Genomic DNA, 18,377 nt, shown 5'->3' with positions numbered 1-18,377 from the left:
TCACTGCAACCTCTGCCTCCCAGGTTCAAGCGATTCTCCTGCCTCAGCCTCCTTGGGATTACAGGCGCCTGCTACCACGCCTGGCTAATTTTTGTATTTTTAGTAGAGACGGGGTTTCACCATGTTGGCCAGGCTGGTCTCGATCTCCTGACCTCATGATCCACCCACCTCCGCCTCCCAAAGTGCTGGGATTATAGGCGTGAGCCACTGTACCCAGCCCAAAACTACTTTTCTAAAATGTAAGGACAGTTCTCCTGATTAACTCCAATCTTTTCTCTTTGCATGAAGCTGATTGTTTTGTACAACCCTTATTCCACTCAGGCGGTATTTATAGTACCTGCTAGTACCTGCTATTGTAGGAAATGCAAAGTTTAAGAGAAAAAAAAACAGCAGAACCTTTGGCTCAATCGCAAATAAGCAGTTTGTAAATGAATGTAAGAAAGATTCAGACTGCGGTGGAATATAGAAGAAGGAAAGGTTACTTCTAGATCAACAATTGGTGAAGTCTTTATCTCAATTAGAGCTGGAAAGTACAGTTGCTGGGGCCAGAAAAGCAGGAACCAAAGTTATGGAGGTAGAGAAAATGCATGGCTGGGCGCAGTGGCTCATGCCTGTAATCCCAGCACTTTGGGAGGCCAAGGCAGGCAGATCACCAGGTCAGGAGATCGAGACCATCCTAGCCAACATGGTGAAACCCCATCTCTACTAAAAATACAAAAATTAGCTGGGTATGGTGGTGCACACCTGTAATCCCAGCTATTCGGGAGGCTGAGGCAGGAGAAAGGCATGAACCCACAAGGCGGAGATTGCAGTGAGCCGAGATCGCACCACTGTACTCCAGCCTGGCGACAGAGCGAGACTCTGTCTCAAAAAAAAAAAAAAAAAAAATGCAGAGAACACCAAGAACTGAGTCTGAATGGGGTTAATAGAGACAGGGAGTATAGTTGAAGAGAAACCTGGAAAAGTAGGATGTTGCCTGGTGCAGTGGCTCACACCTGTAATCCCAGCACTTTGGGAGGCTGAGGTGGGCAGATCACAAGGTCAGGAGATCGAGACCATCCTGGCTAACACGATGAGACCCCATCTCTACTAAAAAACAGAAAAAATTAACCGGGCGTGGTGGCACGCACCTGTAGTACCAGCTACTCAGGAGGCTGAGGCAGGAGAATCGCTTGGACCCGGGAGGCAGAGGTTGCAGTGAGCTGAGATCACACCACTGCACTCCAACCTGAGCGACGGAGCAAGAGTCCGTCCCAAAAAAAAAAAGAAAGAAAGAAAAGTAGGATGTTGTTTTGGACAGGCTGTATATATTTCTTGTTTAATTCCTGAAGGAAATACCTCTTTTAGAGGTCACCTATGCCCACTTATAAGGGGGACATTTGATACCACATACAGAAATTATTTTTTTTTTTTCATTTTGCCCAGCTAAGGTGCCATGACAGAGATCATTATTTTTCCTTGACAAAAGGCTCAATAGCCTCACCAAGTAAAACTAAATCAGTTTTCATAGTTTCAGGGGTCATCCTATGTATGTGACTTCTCATGCATTCATAAGGTTAAACTATGCAAAATAATATCAGCCAGATTGATTTTTTGAGCCCTACTACGTGTCACTTCCAAGTACTTAACTAAGTTAATGCTTGTAAATCCTTACTACAGTCTCATGAGTCAGACATGTTTTTTAGATGTGGAGACAGACTTAAAACGATTAAGCAACCAGACCATGCTGCGTGGCTCATGCCTGTAATCCTAGTGGTTTGGGAGGCCAAGATGGAAGGATTGCTTGACCCCAGGAGTTTGAGACCAGCCTGGTCTCCGTGTCCGCGCCACTACCTTGCTCCCGGCTCCTCACACAATGGGCGGGCCCATCCCTCTGGGTGGGGCTTCCTCTGGGCCCACTCTTGGCTGGAGATCAGGGACTTGAAGGTAGTTAAGACATGTCTTGCCCTGGAGGGCTTCCCAGCATGGTAGGGGAAATGGGCATCCCACTAGTGAGACACTGTCTCTACAAAAAATTAAAAATTAATAACTAGGTGTGGAGGCTGCCTATAATCCCAGCACTTTGGGAGGCCAAAGTAGGAGGATCACTTGAGCTGGGGTGTTCGAGACCAGCCTGGGCTACACAGTGAGACCTTATCTGTATTGGGAAAACAAAAAAAAAAAGAAAAATTTTAAAAATGGAGCAACTAGGCTGGGCGCAGTGGCACACACCTGTAATCCCAGCACTGGGAGGCCAAGGCAGGTGGATCATGAGGTCTGGAGTTTGAGACCAGCCTGGCCAGTATGGTGAAACCTCATCTCTACTAAAAATACAAAAATTAGCCAGGCGTGGTAGCGTGCGCCTGTGTAATCCCAGCTACTTGGGAGGCTGAGGCAAGAGAATTGCTTGAACCCAGGAGGCAGAGGTCGCAGTTAGCTGAGATCGCGCCACAGCACTCCAGCCTGAGTGACAGAGTGAGACTCTGTCTCAAATAAAAAATAAACAAAAATAAACAACTTGTCTGAGGTTACACAGATCGTGAATAGTGATGCTGAGATTCAAATCTTAACCATCTGGACTGTTTGGACTCTGTTTTGACTCTGAGTGAGATGAGAGGCCATTGGAGGATACTGAGCAAATGAATGACATGATCTGACATTTTGCAAGTCATTTTAGTTGCTGTGTGAAAAATAGCCTATAAAGAGGTACAGATACAGGTGGGGAGACTAGTTAGGAAGCTATGTAATAATCTTGGTGAGACCCAATGGTGGCTCGGACCAGAATGGAGCAGTGGAAGTAATGGTAAGTGGTCGGAATTTGGATATGTTTTTTGTTTGTTTGAGAGAATCTCACTCTATCACCCAGGCTGGAGTGCAGTGGCACGATCTCAGCTCACTGCAACCTCTGGGTCCTGGGTTCAAGTGATTCTCCTGTCTCACCCTCCCTAGAAACTGGGATTACAGGGGTATGCCACCATGCTTGGCTAAGTTTTGTATTTTTAGTAGAGACAGGGTTTCACCATGTTGCTCAGGCTGATCTTGAACTCCTGAGCTGCCTACCTCAGCCTTCCAGAGTGTTGGAATTACAGGTATGAGCCACTGCTTCCAGTCAGAATCTGGATATGTTTGGAAGGAAGAGCTGACAGGATTTACTGACAGATTGTTTGTAGGATGTGAGAAAGAAAAGAGTCAAGTATGACCTCAGGGTTTTTGGACTAAGTAACTAGATGGATAGAATTGCCATTTACTGAAGTATGTAAGGGTGGTCCTTCTTGAAATTTTATCTGGGTAGGTGGAAAATAGTATCTCATTGTATTTGTTATTTTCCCTAGTTTTCAGTGAGGTCATAAATCTTTTCATGAATTTCTTGGTCATACTGGTTTGCATGTCTGTGAATTGCCTGACTATATACTTGGCCTGTTTCTCTTTTGGATTGTTTCCCATTCATTTGTTGATTGTCGTATGCTACAACATGGATAAGCTTTGAGGACATAATGCTAAGTGAAATAAGCCAGTCACAGAAGGACAAATACGGCATGATTCCACTTACATGAAGTATCTAAAATAGTCAAACTCAAAGAAAGAGGAAATTGAATGGTGCTTGTAAGAGGTTTGTAAAATTCTCCACTTACTGATAATAGCTATATTCTGCAACATCGCATCAAATCCTTTTTTTTAAAGAGACGTGGTCTCGCTGTGTTGTCCAGGCTGACTCTAAACCCTCAGCCTCGAGTGATCCACTTCAGCCTCCTGAGTAGCTGGAACTACAGGCATGCACCACTGTGCCTAGCAAAATTCTAGACTTCTTTGAGGTAATTTTTATCCAGATTTCTTCTCAAAATAATTGTCCAGAATATTAAAAATATAGACCCTTCTATACTTCTTTATTAATAATTTTCATAAAACAGGCTGGGATTACAGGCATGAGCCACCCGGCCTGGCCTGCGCATTTGAAAGAATAGTATCAGATTGGGCACGGTGACTTACACGTGTAATCCTAGCACTTTGGGAGCCACAATCTCAGCACTTCAGGAGGTTGGGGTGGGTGGATTGCTTGAGCCCAGGAGTTTGAAACCAACCTGGGCAGCATAGTGAGACCCCATCTCTATAAAAATTCAAAAAATTTAAAAAGAATAGCTATCTCTCCCAGTGTTTATGGACTAGCATTGTGCTGGGAAAGTCTCTGTATGATCAGTCACCTTCACCAGTCAGCCCAGCTGAATGTTGTGGGGGCCTCTGAAACTTTTTTGGCAGGTATGATTTCTCTGGGCCTCTGCCTGCATTTTCTATATTCAAGAGGCTAGGTGGTTTCTTTTTCAGAAGTTTGTAATTTCTTGCTCCTTCTGGTGTCTGTCTGTGGCACTACAAGTTCTTTGGTTCTATAGCAGCAAGCCATCCCACTCTCATCTTCAGTGGCCACCAGGTATCCAAAGTAGCTGGCTCCCTCTCCGTTCAAGTCTTGGGAGAAAGCTACCAGTCCCTCAGGCAGTCTTCTGAAAAGCTAGAGAGCCTGATGCACATTCCACTGTCTCGCTCTCCTGATATTGAAACTTCAAGTTGTGCCCCTTCTCCAGATCTTGTTGACCTCATGGAGTCATGCTGGCTGCAGCAAGCTGTAGCCCACCTCTTTTCCTTGTTCTCAGCAACCTTCAGGGATCCAAAATTTGCCAACTCCATCAGTGCTCCTAGAGAGGCAAGACAGAAATGAGTCTCAGCCAGCCCTCTGGAGAGCCGGAACACCAGTCGCCATGCTCTGCTATTCTCCCTCCCTCCTGAGGGAGAAGTCATAAGCTCAGGTGTTCTGGCCCGGCCCTGAGTTGTGTTGGCTTGGGGGAGGGGTTAATGGGGAAAATCAAAATTATTCTTAACTGTGTCAGTTTGCTCTGCTTGGCTTTGTGCTCGTCTGGGGTACTGCACCCTTTTTTTTTTTCCCTTGAAATAGAGTCTTGCTCTGTTGCCCAGGCTGGAGTACAGTGGCGTGATCCTGGCTCACTGCAACCTCTGCCTCCTGGGTTCAAGCGAATCTCCTGCCTCAGCCTCCTGAGTAGCTAGGAATACAGGCGCCCACCACCACGCTCGGCTGATTTTTGTATTTTCAGTAGAGACGGGGTTTCACCATATTGGCCAGGCTGATTTTGAACTCCTGACTTCAAATGATCCGCCCACCTCAGCCTCCCAAAGTGCTGGGATTACAGACGTGAGCTACCATGCCCAGCCGGGTACTGCAACTTTTTAACTAGATTTTGGAATTCTCATGAAAGTATTTGGGTTTGTATATGTTAAATTGGTGTTTCTGTGGGAGAACGAGGGCTGAGACTTCCTCTTGACGTCTTCCTCCTCCCCATAAAACTTTTTTTTTTTTTTTTTTTTTTTTTTTTTTTGAGACGGAGTCTTGCTGTGTCTCCTGGGCTGGAGTGCAGTGGCCGGATCTCAGCTCACTGCAAGCTCCGCCTCTCGGGTTTTACGCCATTCTCCTGCCTCAGCCTCCGGAGTAGCTGGGACTACAGGCGCCCGCCACCTCGCCCGGCTAGTTTTTTGTATTTTTAGTAGAGACGGGGTTTCGCCGTGTTAGCCAGGATGGTCTCGATCTCCTGACCTCATGATCCGCCCGTCTCGGCCTCCCAAAGTGCTGGGATTACAGGCTTGAGCCACCGCGCCCGGCCAAAACTTTTTTTTTTTTTTGAGACGGAGTCTCGCTCTGTCACCCAGGCTGGAGTGCAGTGGCGCGATCTCAGCTCACTGCAATCTCCACCTTCCGGATTCACGCCATTCTCCTGCCTCAACCTCCCAAGTAGCTGGGACTACAGGTGCCCGCCACCACACCCAGCTTATTTTTTGTATTTTTAGTAGAGATGGGGTTTCACCATGTTGGCCAAGGTGGTCTCGATCTCCTGACCTTGTGATCCTCCCACCTCAGCTTCCCAAAGTGCTGGGATTACAGGCGTGAGCCACCACGCCTGGCTCCTCCTCCCATACTTCTTTAGACTGCTCAGATGTGAAATAACTTCAGAAACCTACCCAAATATTTATTTTGATCCTGCATGTTTGCCATTTCACGATCAATGACATTTTGAGGCCACGTTGACTATAAATAATCACATCTGTCTTTGGAAAAGCCACATTCTGTTTCACACTGTTTTTTTTTTCTCCTTGCAAAGTTGGCTTTCTGGATGGAGAGAATGGTATGTCGGCAATAGGGATCTGTACATTTCCTATTTCAAGAGCACACGAATTATCGACATCTGAAATGAAAACACAAAAGGAAAAGCTTAAACTTGCCACATAGAAAGTTCTTCAAGCTTGAATAGTGTCTTCATAAGCATAATGGGTTTTTTTAGGATTATAATAGTTCTTTTTAAATGCTTTATATACTTAATAAACAGTAATCAAATCATTGCAGATTCTCACATGGAAAATTTAGGTGCTGGCAGCAATAGTTACGTAAATTATAATGTCAACTATGACAAATTATGTGTCTAGAGCTAGAATTTGAAATAGAAATGTGCCATCATGGCTACAAATGGTTAAGAATACAGATTCTAGGCCAGGCAAGGTGGCTCACTCCTGTAATCCCCACACTTTGGGAGGCCAAGGAGAGTGAATCACCTGAGGTCAGGAGTTCCAAGACCAGCCTGAGCAACATGGTGAAACCCCGTCTCTACTAAAAATACAAAATTAGGCCAGGCGCGGTGGCTCTAATCCCAGCACTTTGGGAGGCTGAGGCAGGCGGATCACCTGAGGTCAGGAGTTTGAGACCAGCCTGACCAACATGGTGAAACCCCGTCTCTACTAAAAATACAAAATTAGCCGGGCTTGATGGTGCATCCGTGTAATCCCAGCTACTCAGGAGGCTGACGCAGGAGAATTGGTTGAACCCAGGGAGGCAGAGGTTGCAGTGAGCTAAGATCGCGCCATTGCACTCCAGCCTGGGCAACAAGAATAAAACTCCGTTTCAAAAATATAGATAGGTAGGTAGGTTGGTTGATTGATTGATTGATTGATTGATTGATTGATTCTAGAGTCAGAATGCCTGGGTTTGAGTCCTGGTTCCACCAGTCATCAGCCAGGTAATCAGGGTCAAGTTATTTAGCCATTTTTCATCTTTTTTTCTTTTCGTGCCTCATTTTCCTCACCTATAAAATGGGTATGTTAAAAATAGCACCTACCAGCTGGGCGCAGTGGCTCACACCTGTAATCCCAGCACTTTGGGAGGCCGAGGTGGGGGGATCACGAGGTCAGGAGTTCAAGACCAGCTTGGCCAAGATGGTGAAATCCCATCTCTATTAAAAATACTAAACTTAGCTGGGTGTGGTGGTGGGTGCCTGTAATCCTAGTTACTTGGGAGGCTGAAGCAGAGAATTGGTTGAACCCGGGAGACGGAGGTAGCAGTGAGCCAAGATCGTGCCACTGCACGTCAGCCTGGGTGACAGAGCAAGACTCTGTCTCAGAAAAAAAAAAAAAAAAATAGCGTCTACCTCATAGGTTGCTGTGAGAATGATAGATAGATATAAAATAATTAAAACAGTGCCTAAAGTACAGCAAGAACTCAATCATGGTTGCTGTTACTATTTAGAAAAAAACAGTTGTGGTGAGATTGCTCTTTTTAGGCTAGTGGCTGTTAGGTATCATTCATGTTATATTCTAAAAGTACGAAATGACCTTTCTACTTCATTTACAGAGTTGAAACTGTGGGACAACCAGACAGAAGAGACAGCATAGGAGTGTGTGCAGAAAAACAGGATGGATATGACTCTCTGCAGCGGGATCAAGCTGTGTGCATTAGTACAAATGGTAAGAGATAAATAACTGTCATTCTCTTGGAAATACATGAATTATTATAGTCATATATGAATCTGTTCCAGTTTCATACATTTATAGGAGGAGATGAGAAAATTCAGGTATTTTTCTTTTTTTAATTTATTTTTATTTTTTATTTTTTATTTTATTTTTTTTAATTTTATTTATTTTTTTTTGAGACGGAGTCTTGCTCTGTCGCCCAGGCTGGAGTGCAGTGCCCGGATCTCAGCTCACTGCAAGCTCCGCCTCCTGGATTCATGCCATTCTCCTGCCTCAGCCTCCCGAGTAGCTGGGACTACAGGCGCCCGCCACCTCGCCTGGCTAGTTTTTGTATTTTTTTAGTAGAGATGGGGTTTCACTGTTTTGGCCAGGATGGTCTCGATCTCCTGACCTCGTGATCCGCCCTTCTTGGCCTCCCAAAGTGCTGGGATTACAGGCTTGAGCCACTGCGTCCGGCTTTATTTTTTTTTATTTTGAAGTCTCACTCCATCACCCAGGCTGGAGTACAGTGGCATGATCATAGCTTGCTGCAGCCTCAAATTATTGGGCCCAAGCCATCCTCCCTCCTCAGCCTCCTGAGTAGCTGGGACTACAGGTGCATGCCACCGTGCCTGGCAAATTTTTTTTATTTTTACTTCTGTAAAGAGAAGTTGTTGCCCAGGTGGGTCTTGACTCCTGATTTCCAACAATCCTCCCACCTTGGCCTCCCAAAGTGTTGGGATTACAGGTGTGAGCCACCGTGGCTGGCTGAAAGTTTTGGTCTTAATGACATAATTTATATGACTACTATGTACCAGGCATTGTTCTAAACTCTTTACAAACAATAAATCATTCAGTCTACATCCCTAGTGCTCTTTCAAAATCGCCTGCCAGAGGCCGGACGTGCTGGCTCACGCCTCTAATCCCAGCACTTTGGGAGGCTGAGGCTGACGAATCACGAGGTCAGGAGTTCAAGACCAGCCCGACCAACATAGTGAAACCCTGTCTTTACTAAAAATACAAAAAATTAGCTGGGTGTGGTGGTGTGAGCCTGTAATCTTAGCTACTTGAGAGGCTGAGGCCAGAGAATCGCTTGAACCCAGGAGGCAGAGATCTCAGCAAGCCGAGATCGTGCCACTGCACACCAACCTAGGCGACAGTGTGAGACTCCTTCTCAAAAAAAGAAAGAAAAAAAAAATTCACTGGCAAGACATGTTAATATTTTGTGTTGTTGGCTGGGCACGGTGGCTCACGCCTTTAATCCTAGCACTTTGGGTGGATTACGAGGTCAAGAGATCCAGACCATTCTGGCCAACATGGTGAAACCCCATCTTGGCCGGGCGCGGTGGCTCAAGCTTGTAATCCCAGCACTTTGGGAGGCCGAGACGGGCGGATCACGAGGTCAGGAGATCGAGACCATCCTGGCTAACACCATGAAACCCCGTCTCTACTAAAAAATACAAAAAAAAAACCTGGCTGGGCGAGGTGGCGGGCGCCTGTAGTCCCAGCTACTCGGAGGCTGAGGCAGGAGAATGGCGTAAACCCGGGAGGCGGAGCTTGCAGTGAGCTGAGAACCGGCCACTGCACTCCAGCCCGGGCAACAGAGCGAGACTCCGTCTCAAAAAAAAACAAAAAACAAAAATTAGCTGGGCCTGGTGGCCAATACCTGTAATCCCAGAGGCTCAGGCAGGAGAATTGCTTAAACCCAGGAGGTGGAGGTTGCAGTGAGTCTAGATCATGCCACTGCACTCCAGCCTGGGCAACAAGAGTGAAACTCTACCTCCAAAAAAAAAAAAAGTTGGTGAGTCAAGAATTTGGTAGAATAAGATTCTTTCTTGTTTATTCCATAAGAAACAGTCTTGCTATTTCACAGGAGGTAATTTTGTAACACTGTCAAGTTTCTTTTCATGACATTGATATGGGCAACTCATAGTCTGCTGGAAGAGTACAGCCCTGGACAGAACTCTAAAATCTATGTCTAGTTGGCATTCCAGATTTTTTTATTCTGAATTAGGAAATGAGCTGTGTTACCAGTAATCTAGAAACTATTTCAGATCTCTTAGTTATTGCTCACATATAAATGACTCTACCTTAACATTTTAGGTGCAGTTTTTGTCAATGGAAAAGAAATGACGAATCAGTTACCCGCAGTTACTTCTGGGTCCACTGTCACATTTGACATTGAAGCCGTGACTCTAGGAACCCCCAATAATAATGAAGGTGGACACTTCAAGCTTCGAGTAACTATAAGTTCAAATAACAGAGAAGTGGTTTTTGATTGGTTACTTGATCAGTCATGTGGTTCTCTTTACTTTGGATGCTCATTTTTCTATCCTGGATGGAAAGTGTTAGTGTTTTAGATGTTTGGGTGCTTGGTTTTTGTTTTTTGTTTTTTTTTTTTTTTTTTTTTTTTTTTTTTGAGACGGAGTCTCGCTCTGTCGCCCAGGCTGGAGTGCAGTGGCCGGATCTCAGCTCACTGCAAGCTCCGCCTCCCGGGTTTACGCCATTCTCCTGCCTCAGCCTCCCGAGTAGCTGGGACTACAGGAGCCCGCCACCTCGCCCGGCTAGTTTTTTGTATTTTTAGTAGAGATGGGGTTTCACCGTGTTAGCCAGGATGGTCTCGAACTCCTGACCTCGTGATCCACCCGTCTCGGCCTCCCAAAGTGCTGGGATTACAGGCTTGAGCCACCGCGCCCGGCCGGGTGCTTGGTTTTTGTTATCAGGGTTTAACATAGCTGTCCTCAGCCCAGCATAGTTGTAATTGCTTTAAAAAAAAAAAAAAGTTGAATTCATCTCTAACTTAGGCCATTGGAAATGGAAGGTGTTTACTGGATTCATTTTGTAATATTTTAGCAAAAAGAGACTTGAATATTGTGGACAAAATCATATAATTCAGTCGTTTTTATTTTTAGCATACTGTTAAATATCACATCACAGTAAAAATCAAATTGGTTTTACAAGTATGAGAAAATATAGAAAGTTCTATACCCTTCCACTCTACTTCTTAAAGTGGTTATTAGACCAGGAAAACTTAATGTAATATTATTTTTTAAATCATCATAAAGGATCCAAGTCCATGTAACTTTTTAGAATAAAACAAGAGGAATAGATCAGATAGAAGCAGCTGTGTAATGTATTAATACATCCGTTCATGTGCTGTCCACATGAATGTGTTGACTGTGCTTTCCATGTTTGGGTATTTGTAAGCAGTGTGGACTTTTATCCCATCTTCAATAATCTTTAAGTCCCCAAAACATTATAATGTTTTCTTTTTTTTTGAGACGGAGTCTCACTCTTGTCGCCCAGGCTGGAGTGCAGTAGTGTGATCTCAGCTCACTGCAACCTCTGTCTCCCGGGGTCAAGCGATCCTCCTGCCTCAGCCTCCTGAGCAGCTGGGATTACAGGCATCTGCCACCACGCCCGGCTAATTTTTGTATTTTTAGTAGAAACGGGGTTTCACCATGTTGGCCAGGTTGGTTTCGAACTCTTGACCTCAGGTGATCCACCCGCCTCAGCCTCCCAAAGTGCTAGGATTATAGGCTGAGCCACCGCACCAGGTCAATTTTTGTATTTTTTAAAACGCTTGACTAAGTGTCTATAATAGGCAAGTAGTACCTTTTGTTCTTTCATTGCAATTTGATTCAGTATAGACTACAGTATTTTTACAGGGTAAAAACTACTTATGGAAGTAGTATGCACAGCAGTGTTAGCCATTTCATATGTATGTAATATGCACATGTGTGTATCCAACCTGCCTGTGACATGCATTTTACTCTTTGCAGAGTATGAGCTGCAGTCCAGTTTAATGTCAGTTTGATAAGTGGTCTCTTAGCAGACCAAAAAAATATAGGATAAATACTTAACCTATTTTTTTGAAAACTTAAATTTGTGTGTAAAATATTTATTTGAAGGACTTTAATATGTAAAAATAATTGTCTTGCTATGCCAGCCGCTGCAGATTTTATTTTAATGTGAATTATTTTTTTCATTTTTACCAGTAGTGAAAAAGTAGAAAAGCAAGTATGATATTTTTGTAAGATAATTTATTTGGGGATTCATGTTCCCTGTTAGACAATCATGACCTTTTCTCCTTGTCTTTTTATGTATAAGTAAGTAGAATTTCACTTGTTTAGGGATTAAGAAGATGTTCTAGAATGTACATACCTTGTCCAGCCATCAGAATCAAAATAAAAAACTAAAAAAGTTCAGTGTGTGTACTTTTTTCTTCTGTGAGATTTGGTGAATCCAGTTTTGTTTTGTTTTTTTTTTTTTGGAGACGGAGTCTCGCTCTGTCGCCCAGGCTGGAGTGCAGTGGCCGGATCTCGGCTCACTGCAAGCTCCGCCTCCCGGGTTTACGCCATTCTCCTGCCTCAGCCTCCCAAGTAGCTGGGACTACAGGCGCCTGCTACCTTGCCCGGCTAGTTTTTTGTATTTTTTAGTAGAGACGGGGTTTCACGGTGTTAGCCAGGATGGTCTCGATCTCCTGACCTCGTGATCCACCCGTCTCGGCCTCCCAAAGTGCTGGGATTACAGGCTTGAGCCACTGCGCCCGGCCTGGTGAATCCAGTTTTAACCTACTTTTCATTATAAGGGAAAACAGGCTTCTTGTGACTACGGGCATTTTAATAAAACATTGTAACTTGTGAAAGGTTATGTGTACTTTCTTCTTGTACTTTCTTTTAAAAAACTTTTTAAAATTATTTTTTGTAGAGAATGAGGGTCTTGCTTTGTTGTCCATGCTGGTCTCAAACTCTTGGCCTCAAGCAGTCCTCCCCAGCCTTGGCCTCCCAAAGTGCTGCGATTATAGGCATGAGTGGCCACACCCAGCTGGTTACTTGTACTTTCCTATATTCTGTGTCTGATACTGAGCATCTTCCTGACACAATGTGTGCAGAAAGAATGTTGGATCGAATGAGGATAGATGAGTCGTTTTCTCCAGATATCTTCATCTCATTCCTTTAATTCATCAAATATTTCTTGAATGTATTTGTTTCCTAGCCTCTCTAGGGAAGTGACATCTTAATTTATGCCTATACAATCTGCCTGTTCACAGGAGTGCTTTAAACCTAATTTGAGACAGGAGTGGTAATATTTGGAACTCTGAAACTAATTTTTTTTTTTTTTTTGAGACAGAATCTCACTTTGTTGCCCAGGCTGGGGTACAGTGGTGCAATCTTGGTTCACTGCAACCTCCGCCTCCTGGGTTCAACGGATTTCCCTGCCTCAGCCTCCCAAGTAGCTGGCATTACACGTGTGCACCACCACACCTGGCTAATTTTTATACTTTTAGTGGAGATGGGGTTTTGCCAGGTTGGCCAGGCTGATCTTGAACACCTGGCCTCAAGTGATCCTACCGCCTTGGCCTCCCAAAGTGCTAGGATTTCAGCCGTGAGCCACTGTGTCCGGCCTTGAAACTAATTTAAATATTGATTTTCTTGAACTGTGAAGATTTTTTTTTTAAATGAACACATTGGCTGGGCGTGTTGGCTCACGCCTGTAATCCCAGCACTTTGGGAGGCCGAGGTGGGTGGATCACCTGAGGTCAGGAGTTTGAGACCAGCCTGGCCAACCTGGTGAAACCCCGTCTCTACTAAAAATACAAAAATTAGCTGGGCATGGTGGTAGATGCCTGTAAGATCCCAGCTACTGGGGAGGCTGAGGCAGGAGAATAACTTGAACCCAGGAGGCGGGGGTTACGGTGAGCTGAGATCATGCCATTGCAGTCCAGCCTAGGCAACAAGAGTGAAACTTTCTCTCAAAAAAGAAGAACTCATCCTGTTCAAATAAGTAAGGGAACCTAGTTTCCAAAACTGTGTGCTTGGAGAGAAGAGTTTGTGTGATGATATGATCATAAGAATTGATTTTTTTGCCGGGCGCAGTGGCTCAAGCCTGTAATCCCAGCACTTTGGGAGGCCGAGACGGGCGAATCACGAGGTCAGATCGAGACCATCCTGGCTAACATGGTGAAACCCCGTCTCTACTGAAAAATACAAAAAACTAGCCGGGTGTGGGGAAAAGAAAGAGATCAGCCTGTTACTGTGTCTATATAGAAGGAAGTAGACATAAGAGACTCCATTTAGTTCTGTATTTGAAATGCTGTTAATCTGTGACCCTACCCCCAAGTTTGTCCTTGCAAGAGACATGTGGGAAGGTGATTTAAGGTTAAAAGGATATTGGGCTGTGCAGGATGTGTCTTTGTTAAACAAGTACCTGAAAGAAGCTTGATGGTTAAAAATCCTGCCCCTCCCTGGGATTGGAACATCTCCGGGTAATACCCATTGTGTGCTTTGTTTACTGAGTAAGGAGAAGACCACCTTTAGGAATAAGGTGGGGCTTGCTGGAGCAATACCACTAAAAGGTTTATGGAGATGTTCGCATATGCATCTCAAGGCACAGCATTTTCCTTTAACTTATTCATGTTACAGGGATTTTTGTTCTTATAAGTCTTACTGCAGATTTCCTCCCTACAATGATCCTATTTTCTAGCTACTCCCCTATCGTTTAGATGGTAAAGATAATTATCAATAAATACTAAGGGAACTCAGAGGCCGGTGCCAGTGTGGGTCCTCTGAAAACACAGCACTGGTCCCCTGGGTCCCTCTTTTCTTTCTCTATACTTTGTCTCTGTGTATTATTTCCTTTTCTCAAGTCTCTCGTCCCACCTAACGAGAAGCACCCACAGGTGTGGAGGGGCAGGCCACCCCTTCAGCCGGGCGAGGTGGCAGGCGCCTGTAGTCCCAGCTACTCGGGAGGCTGAAGCAGGAGAATGGCATAAACCCGGGAGGCAGAGCTTGCAGTGAGCTGAGATCTGGCCACTGCACTCCAGCCTGGATGACAGAGCGAGACTCCGTCTCAAAAAAAAAAAAAAAAAAAAAAAAAACTGATTTTTTTGGCTGGGCATGGTGGCTTATGCCTAGCCATTTTTTATCCACTTAAAAAAAAAAAATTTGGGTGTGGTGGCTTACACCTGTAATCCCAGCACTTTGGGAGGCCTAGACTGGCAGATCACCTGAAGTCAGGAGTTTGAGATCAGCCTGACCAACATGGTGAAACCCCATCTCTACTAAAATTACAAAAATTAGCTGGATGTGGTGGTGCACACCTGTAGTCCCAGCTACATGGGAGGCTGAGGTGGGAGAATTGCTTGAACCCAGGAGGTGGAGGCTGCAGTCAGCCAAGATCTTGCCACTGCACTCCAGCCAGGACAACAGCGAGACAATGTCTCAAAAAATAAAACAAAAATTTAGCCAGGTGTGGTGGTGCCCACCTGTAGTTCCAAAGTTACTCAGGAGACTGAGGTGGGAGAATCGCTTGAGCCTGGGAATTTGAGGTTGCAGTGAGCCTAGGCAACATTGGTAGAACTCATCTCTTAATAACATAAAGAAATAGAGCAACTAGATAGATAACAAAAGCAAAATCCCCTGGATAATATCTACAATAAGACTAGGTGACCACTTACCCCCTCAAATTCTAAAATACAAGCTAGTGAAGACGAACTACAAACAGATGCAAGACCTGCATGATCGCAGTGTCTGTGCAGGACGAAGAAGGCACAAAGCCTGTGAGAACAGGGGAAACCCCATATCATCAACTGGAACTCCTGGAAAGCACCATGGAACAATTGAAAAGTAGCAGCTGAAACTCAAGAAATTTGTTTCCTTCCAATACCAGATGAGTGCAAGTGGGCCATGGTAAGTGTGTTCAGGGGTGCTTAAGATCACTCTCAGATTCGATGACTTGCCAGGACTCACAGAACTCAGAAAAGCTGTTATGCTCATGGTTACTAGTTAGTAAAGCAAAAAGACACATTAAAATTAGCAAGTTTGGCCAGGCCTGCTGGCTCACACCTGTAATCCCAGTACTTTGGGAGGCCAAGGTGCGGAGGATTGCTTGAGGTCAGGAGGTCAAGACCAACCTGGGCAACATGATGAGACCCCCATTTCTACCAAAAAAATTTTTTTTAATTAGCTAGGCATAGCCAGGCATTAGCCAGCTACTCAGGAGGCTAAGGTGGAAGGATCACTTGAGTTCAGCAGTTTGAGGCTACAGCGAGCTACATTTGCCACTATACTCCAGCCTGGGTGACAGAGCAAAATCCTGTCTATTAAAAATAAATGGCTGGGCGTGGTGGCTCACACCTGTAATCCCAACACTTTGGGAGGCCGAGGCGGGCACATCACGAGGTCAGGAGATCAAGATCATCCTGGCTAACATGGTGAAATCCCTTCTCTACTAAAAATACAAAAAATTAGCCAGGTGTGGTGGCGGGCGCCTATAAGTCTCAGCTACTCAGGAGGCTGAGGCAGAAGAATGGCATGAACCTGGGAGGCAGAATTTGCAGTGAGCTGAGATTGGGCCACTGCACTCCAGCCTGGGCAACAGAACGAGATTCCGTCTTATAAATAAATAAATAAATAATAAAATCTGGGTGCTATGGCTCACACCTGTAATCTCAGCCCTTTGGGAGGCTGAGGCATACAAAAAATTAGCCGGGCATGATGGCCGGTGCCTGTAATCCCAGCTACTCGGGAGGCTGAGGTAGGAGAATCACTTGAACCCAGGAGGCAGAGGTTGCAGTGAGCTGAGATCGCACCACGTACTCCAGCCTGCATTACAGAGCGAGGCTCTGTGTCAAAAAATAATAATAATAAATAAAATAAGCAATAGAAAAAGACAGGGAGGCTGAGGCAGGAGAATGGCGTAAACCCGGGAGGCGGAGCTTGCAGTGAGCTGAGATCCGGCCACTGCACTCCAGCCTGGGGGACAGAGCGAGACTCCGTCTCAAAAAAAAAGCAAAAAACAAAAAAACGAAAAAGACACACAGGGCAGTGGCCTGGAGAGATCAGGCACAAGCTTCCATTTATCCTCTCCCAGTGGAATCATGTGGACAGACTTAGCTGCTCTTCAACAGTGTGTGACAGTTTGAACAGAATATTATCTATCGGGGAACTTCACCTAAGTCTTGGTTTTTATCAGCAGCCTGGGGGCATGGGGGCATGGCTGTCCCCCTAGGTGGCTCACCTTAGTCCTTAGCCCTGCCTGAGCTCAGGCTGATACCACAAGGCTCAAGGCCCCCAGGTAAACAAGGACAAGCTTATCAAGCAGGATATTGCCAAGGCCTACCCTTTCTTTAGGATCTGAAGGGTGTGGCCAACCCAGACCTGCTACTTAACCCTTTGCTGCACGGTGAGAAAATCTGAAGGACCTGGAGTAGTCCAGCTCTTATGGATTCTCAAAAGTGACATGCTAGACTGTTCTAGGATAGGCTCCAGTAATGAGGAAAAATTGAAGGGAGGAGAATTAAAATTGAGGATAATCAGCCAGGCATAGTGGCTCAAGCCTGTAATCCCAGCATTTTGGGAGGCCAAGGTGAGTGGATCACAAGGTCAGGAGTTCAAGACCAGCCTGACCAACATAGTGAAACCCCACCTCTACTAAAAGTACAAAAATTAGCCAGGCGTGGTGGCGAGTGCCTGTAGTCCCAGCTACTTGGGAGGCTGAGGCAGGAGAACTGCTTGAACCTGGGAGTCGGAGGTTGTAGTGAGCTGAGATTGCACCACTGTACTCCAGCACTCCAGCCTGGGTGACACAGCGAGACTCTGTCTCCAAAAAAAAAAAAAAAAAAAAAAAAAATTGAGGATAATACCTGACGGGAGATACTGTGATCAGAAAGGTGGTTTTCCAAGGGCAAGGCTTATTCATTAGACTTTGGATGTCTGGGCCCCTGCGATTTACCCAAATGTGGAAAGTTTGTGGTAGTGAAGGGCTATGTGCTCTCCCACTAAAAGTTAAAAAAAAAAAAAAAAAAATTGAATGGAATAGATTTGAGATGAAGGAAAGAAAAATCAAACCCAAAGTTGGGGAGAGGAATAGATAGAGACTAGAAATCCCAGAGGCCAGGCACAGTGGCTTACACCTGTAATCCCAGCACTTTGAGAAGCCAAGGCAGGAGAATCACTTGAGCCCAGGAGTTCCAGACCAGCCGGGGCAACATGGTGAAACTTCATCTCTACCAACATTTTAAAAATTAGCCAGATATGCTGGTGCACACCTGTGATCCCAGCTGAGGCTGGAGGATCACTTGAGCCCATGAGGCAGAGGTTGCAGTGAGCCATGATTGTGCCACTGCACTCCAGCCTGGGTGACAAAGTGAGACCCTATCTCAAAAAACAAATAAATGTAGAAACATAAAAAGGGTTCAAGAGAAGGTAGTGAATATTGAAGACAGTAAAGATAATCAAATATACAGATAACAAAAGTCCTCAAAGAAGAAAACCAAGAACAGGAAAATAGAATAAATGTCAAAAATTATAACTCAGTAAAGCTTTTTGGAAATATAAAAAGACTTGAAAGTATATATTGAAAGAGCACACTGTATACCTAAAAAGTATCAACCCGGAGCAACCAACATCAGGTTATATTAGTAAAAGTATTGGGTTTTAGAGAAAAAAACAACACTCTAGGCATCCAAGACAAAGAGCATGTGACTTATAAGGGAATGAAAATTAGATTATAATAAGAATAATTCTGACGGCACTGCTTTATGCCAGAAGAAAATGGAGTAACATAAATTTAAGAATATATATTTCCTACCTCTGTCCTCTGAAAAAGTACAAACAATG

At 44.8% G+C, this 18,377-nt stretch overlaps 1 protein-coding gene and 1 pseudogene across 3 annotated transcripts in view; both read left to right on the top strand.

Annotated features, from left to right (window-relative positions):
* CRLF3 (cytokine receptor like factor 3) overlaps positions 1–11,963 on the top strand; it is a 54,534-nt gene extending 42,571 nt beyond the window's left edge. For all 3 annotated transcript variants that reach the window (XM_023182900.2, XM_023182899.2, XM_023182901.2), the window contains exons 7-9: positions 7,658–7,770; positions 9,859–10,130; positions 10,465–11,963. In XM_023182900.2, coding sequence (XP_023038668.1) covers positions 7,658–7,770; positions 9,859–10,115 — 370 coding nt within the window. In that variant the 3' untranslated portion in view covers positions 10,116–10,130; positions 10,465–11,963. The remainder of the gene's footprint in view (positions 1–7,657; positions 7,771–9,858; positions 10,131–10,464) is intronic.
* Positions 11,964–17,394: 5,431 nt separating this feature from the next.
* Positions 17,395–17,515, top strand: LOC111520276 (annotated as a pseudogene).
* The last annotated feature ends 862 nt before the right edge of the window (positions 17,516–18,377 follow it).

This window comes from Piliocolobus tephrosceles, chromosome 16, assembly GCF_002776525.5.
Source record: "Piliocolobus tephrosceles isolate RC106 chromosome 16, ASM277652v3, whole genome shotgun sequence".
Taxonomy (NCBI): domain Eukaryota; kingdom Metazoa; phylum Chordata; class Mammalia; order Primates; family Cercopithecidae; genus Piliocolobus; species Piliocolobus tephrosceles.
Note: the sequence above shows the minus strand (reverse complement) of the source record. Positions and strands in the feature narration are given on the sequence as shown.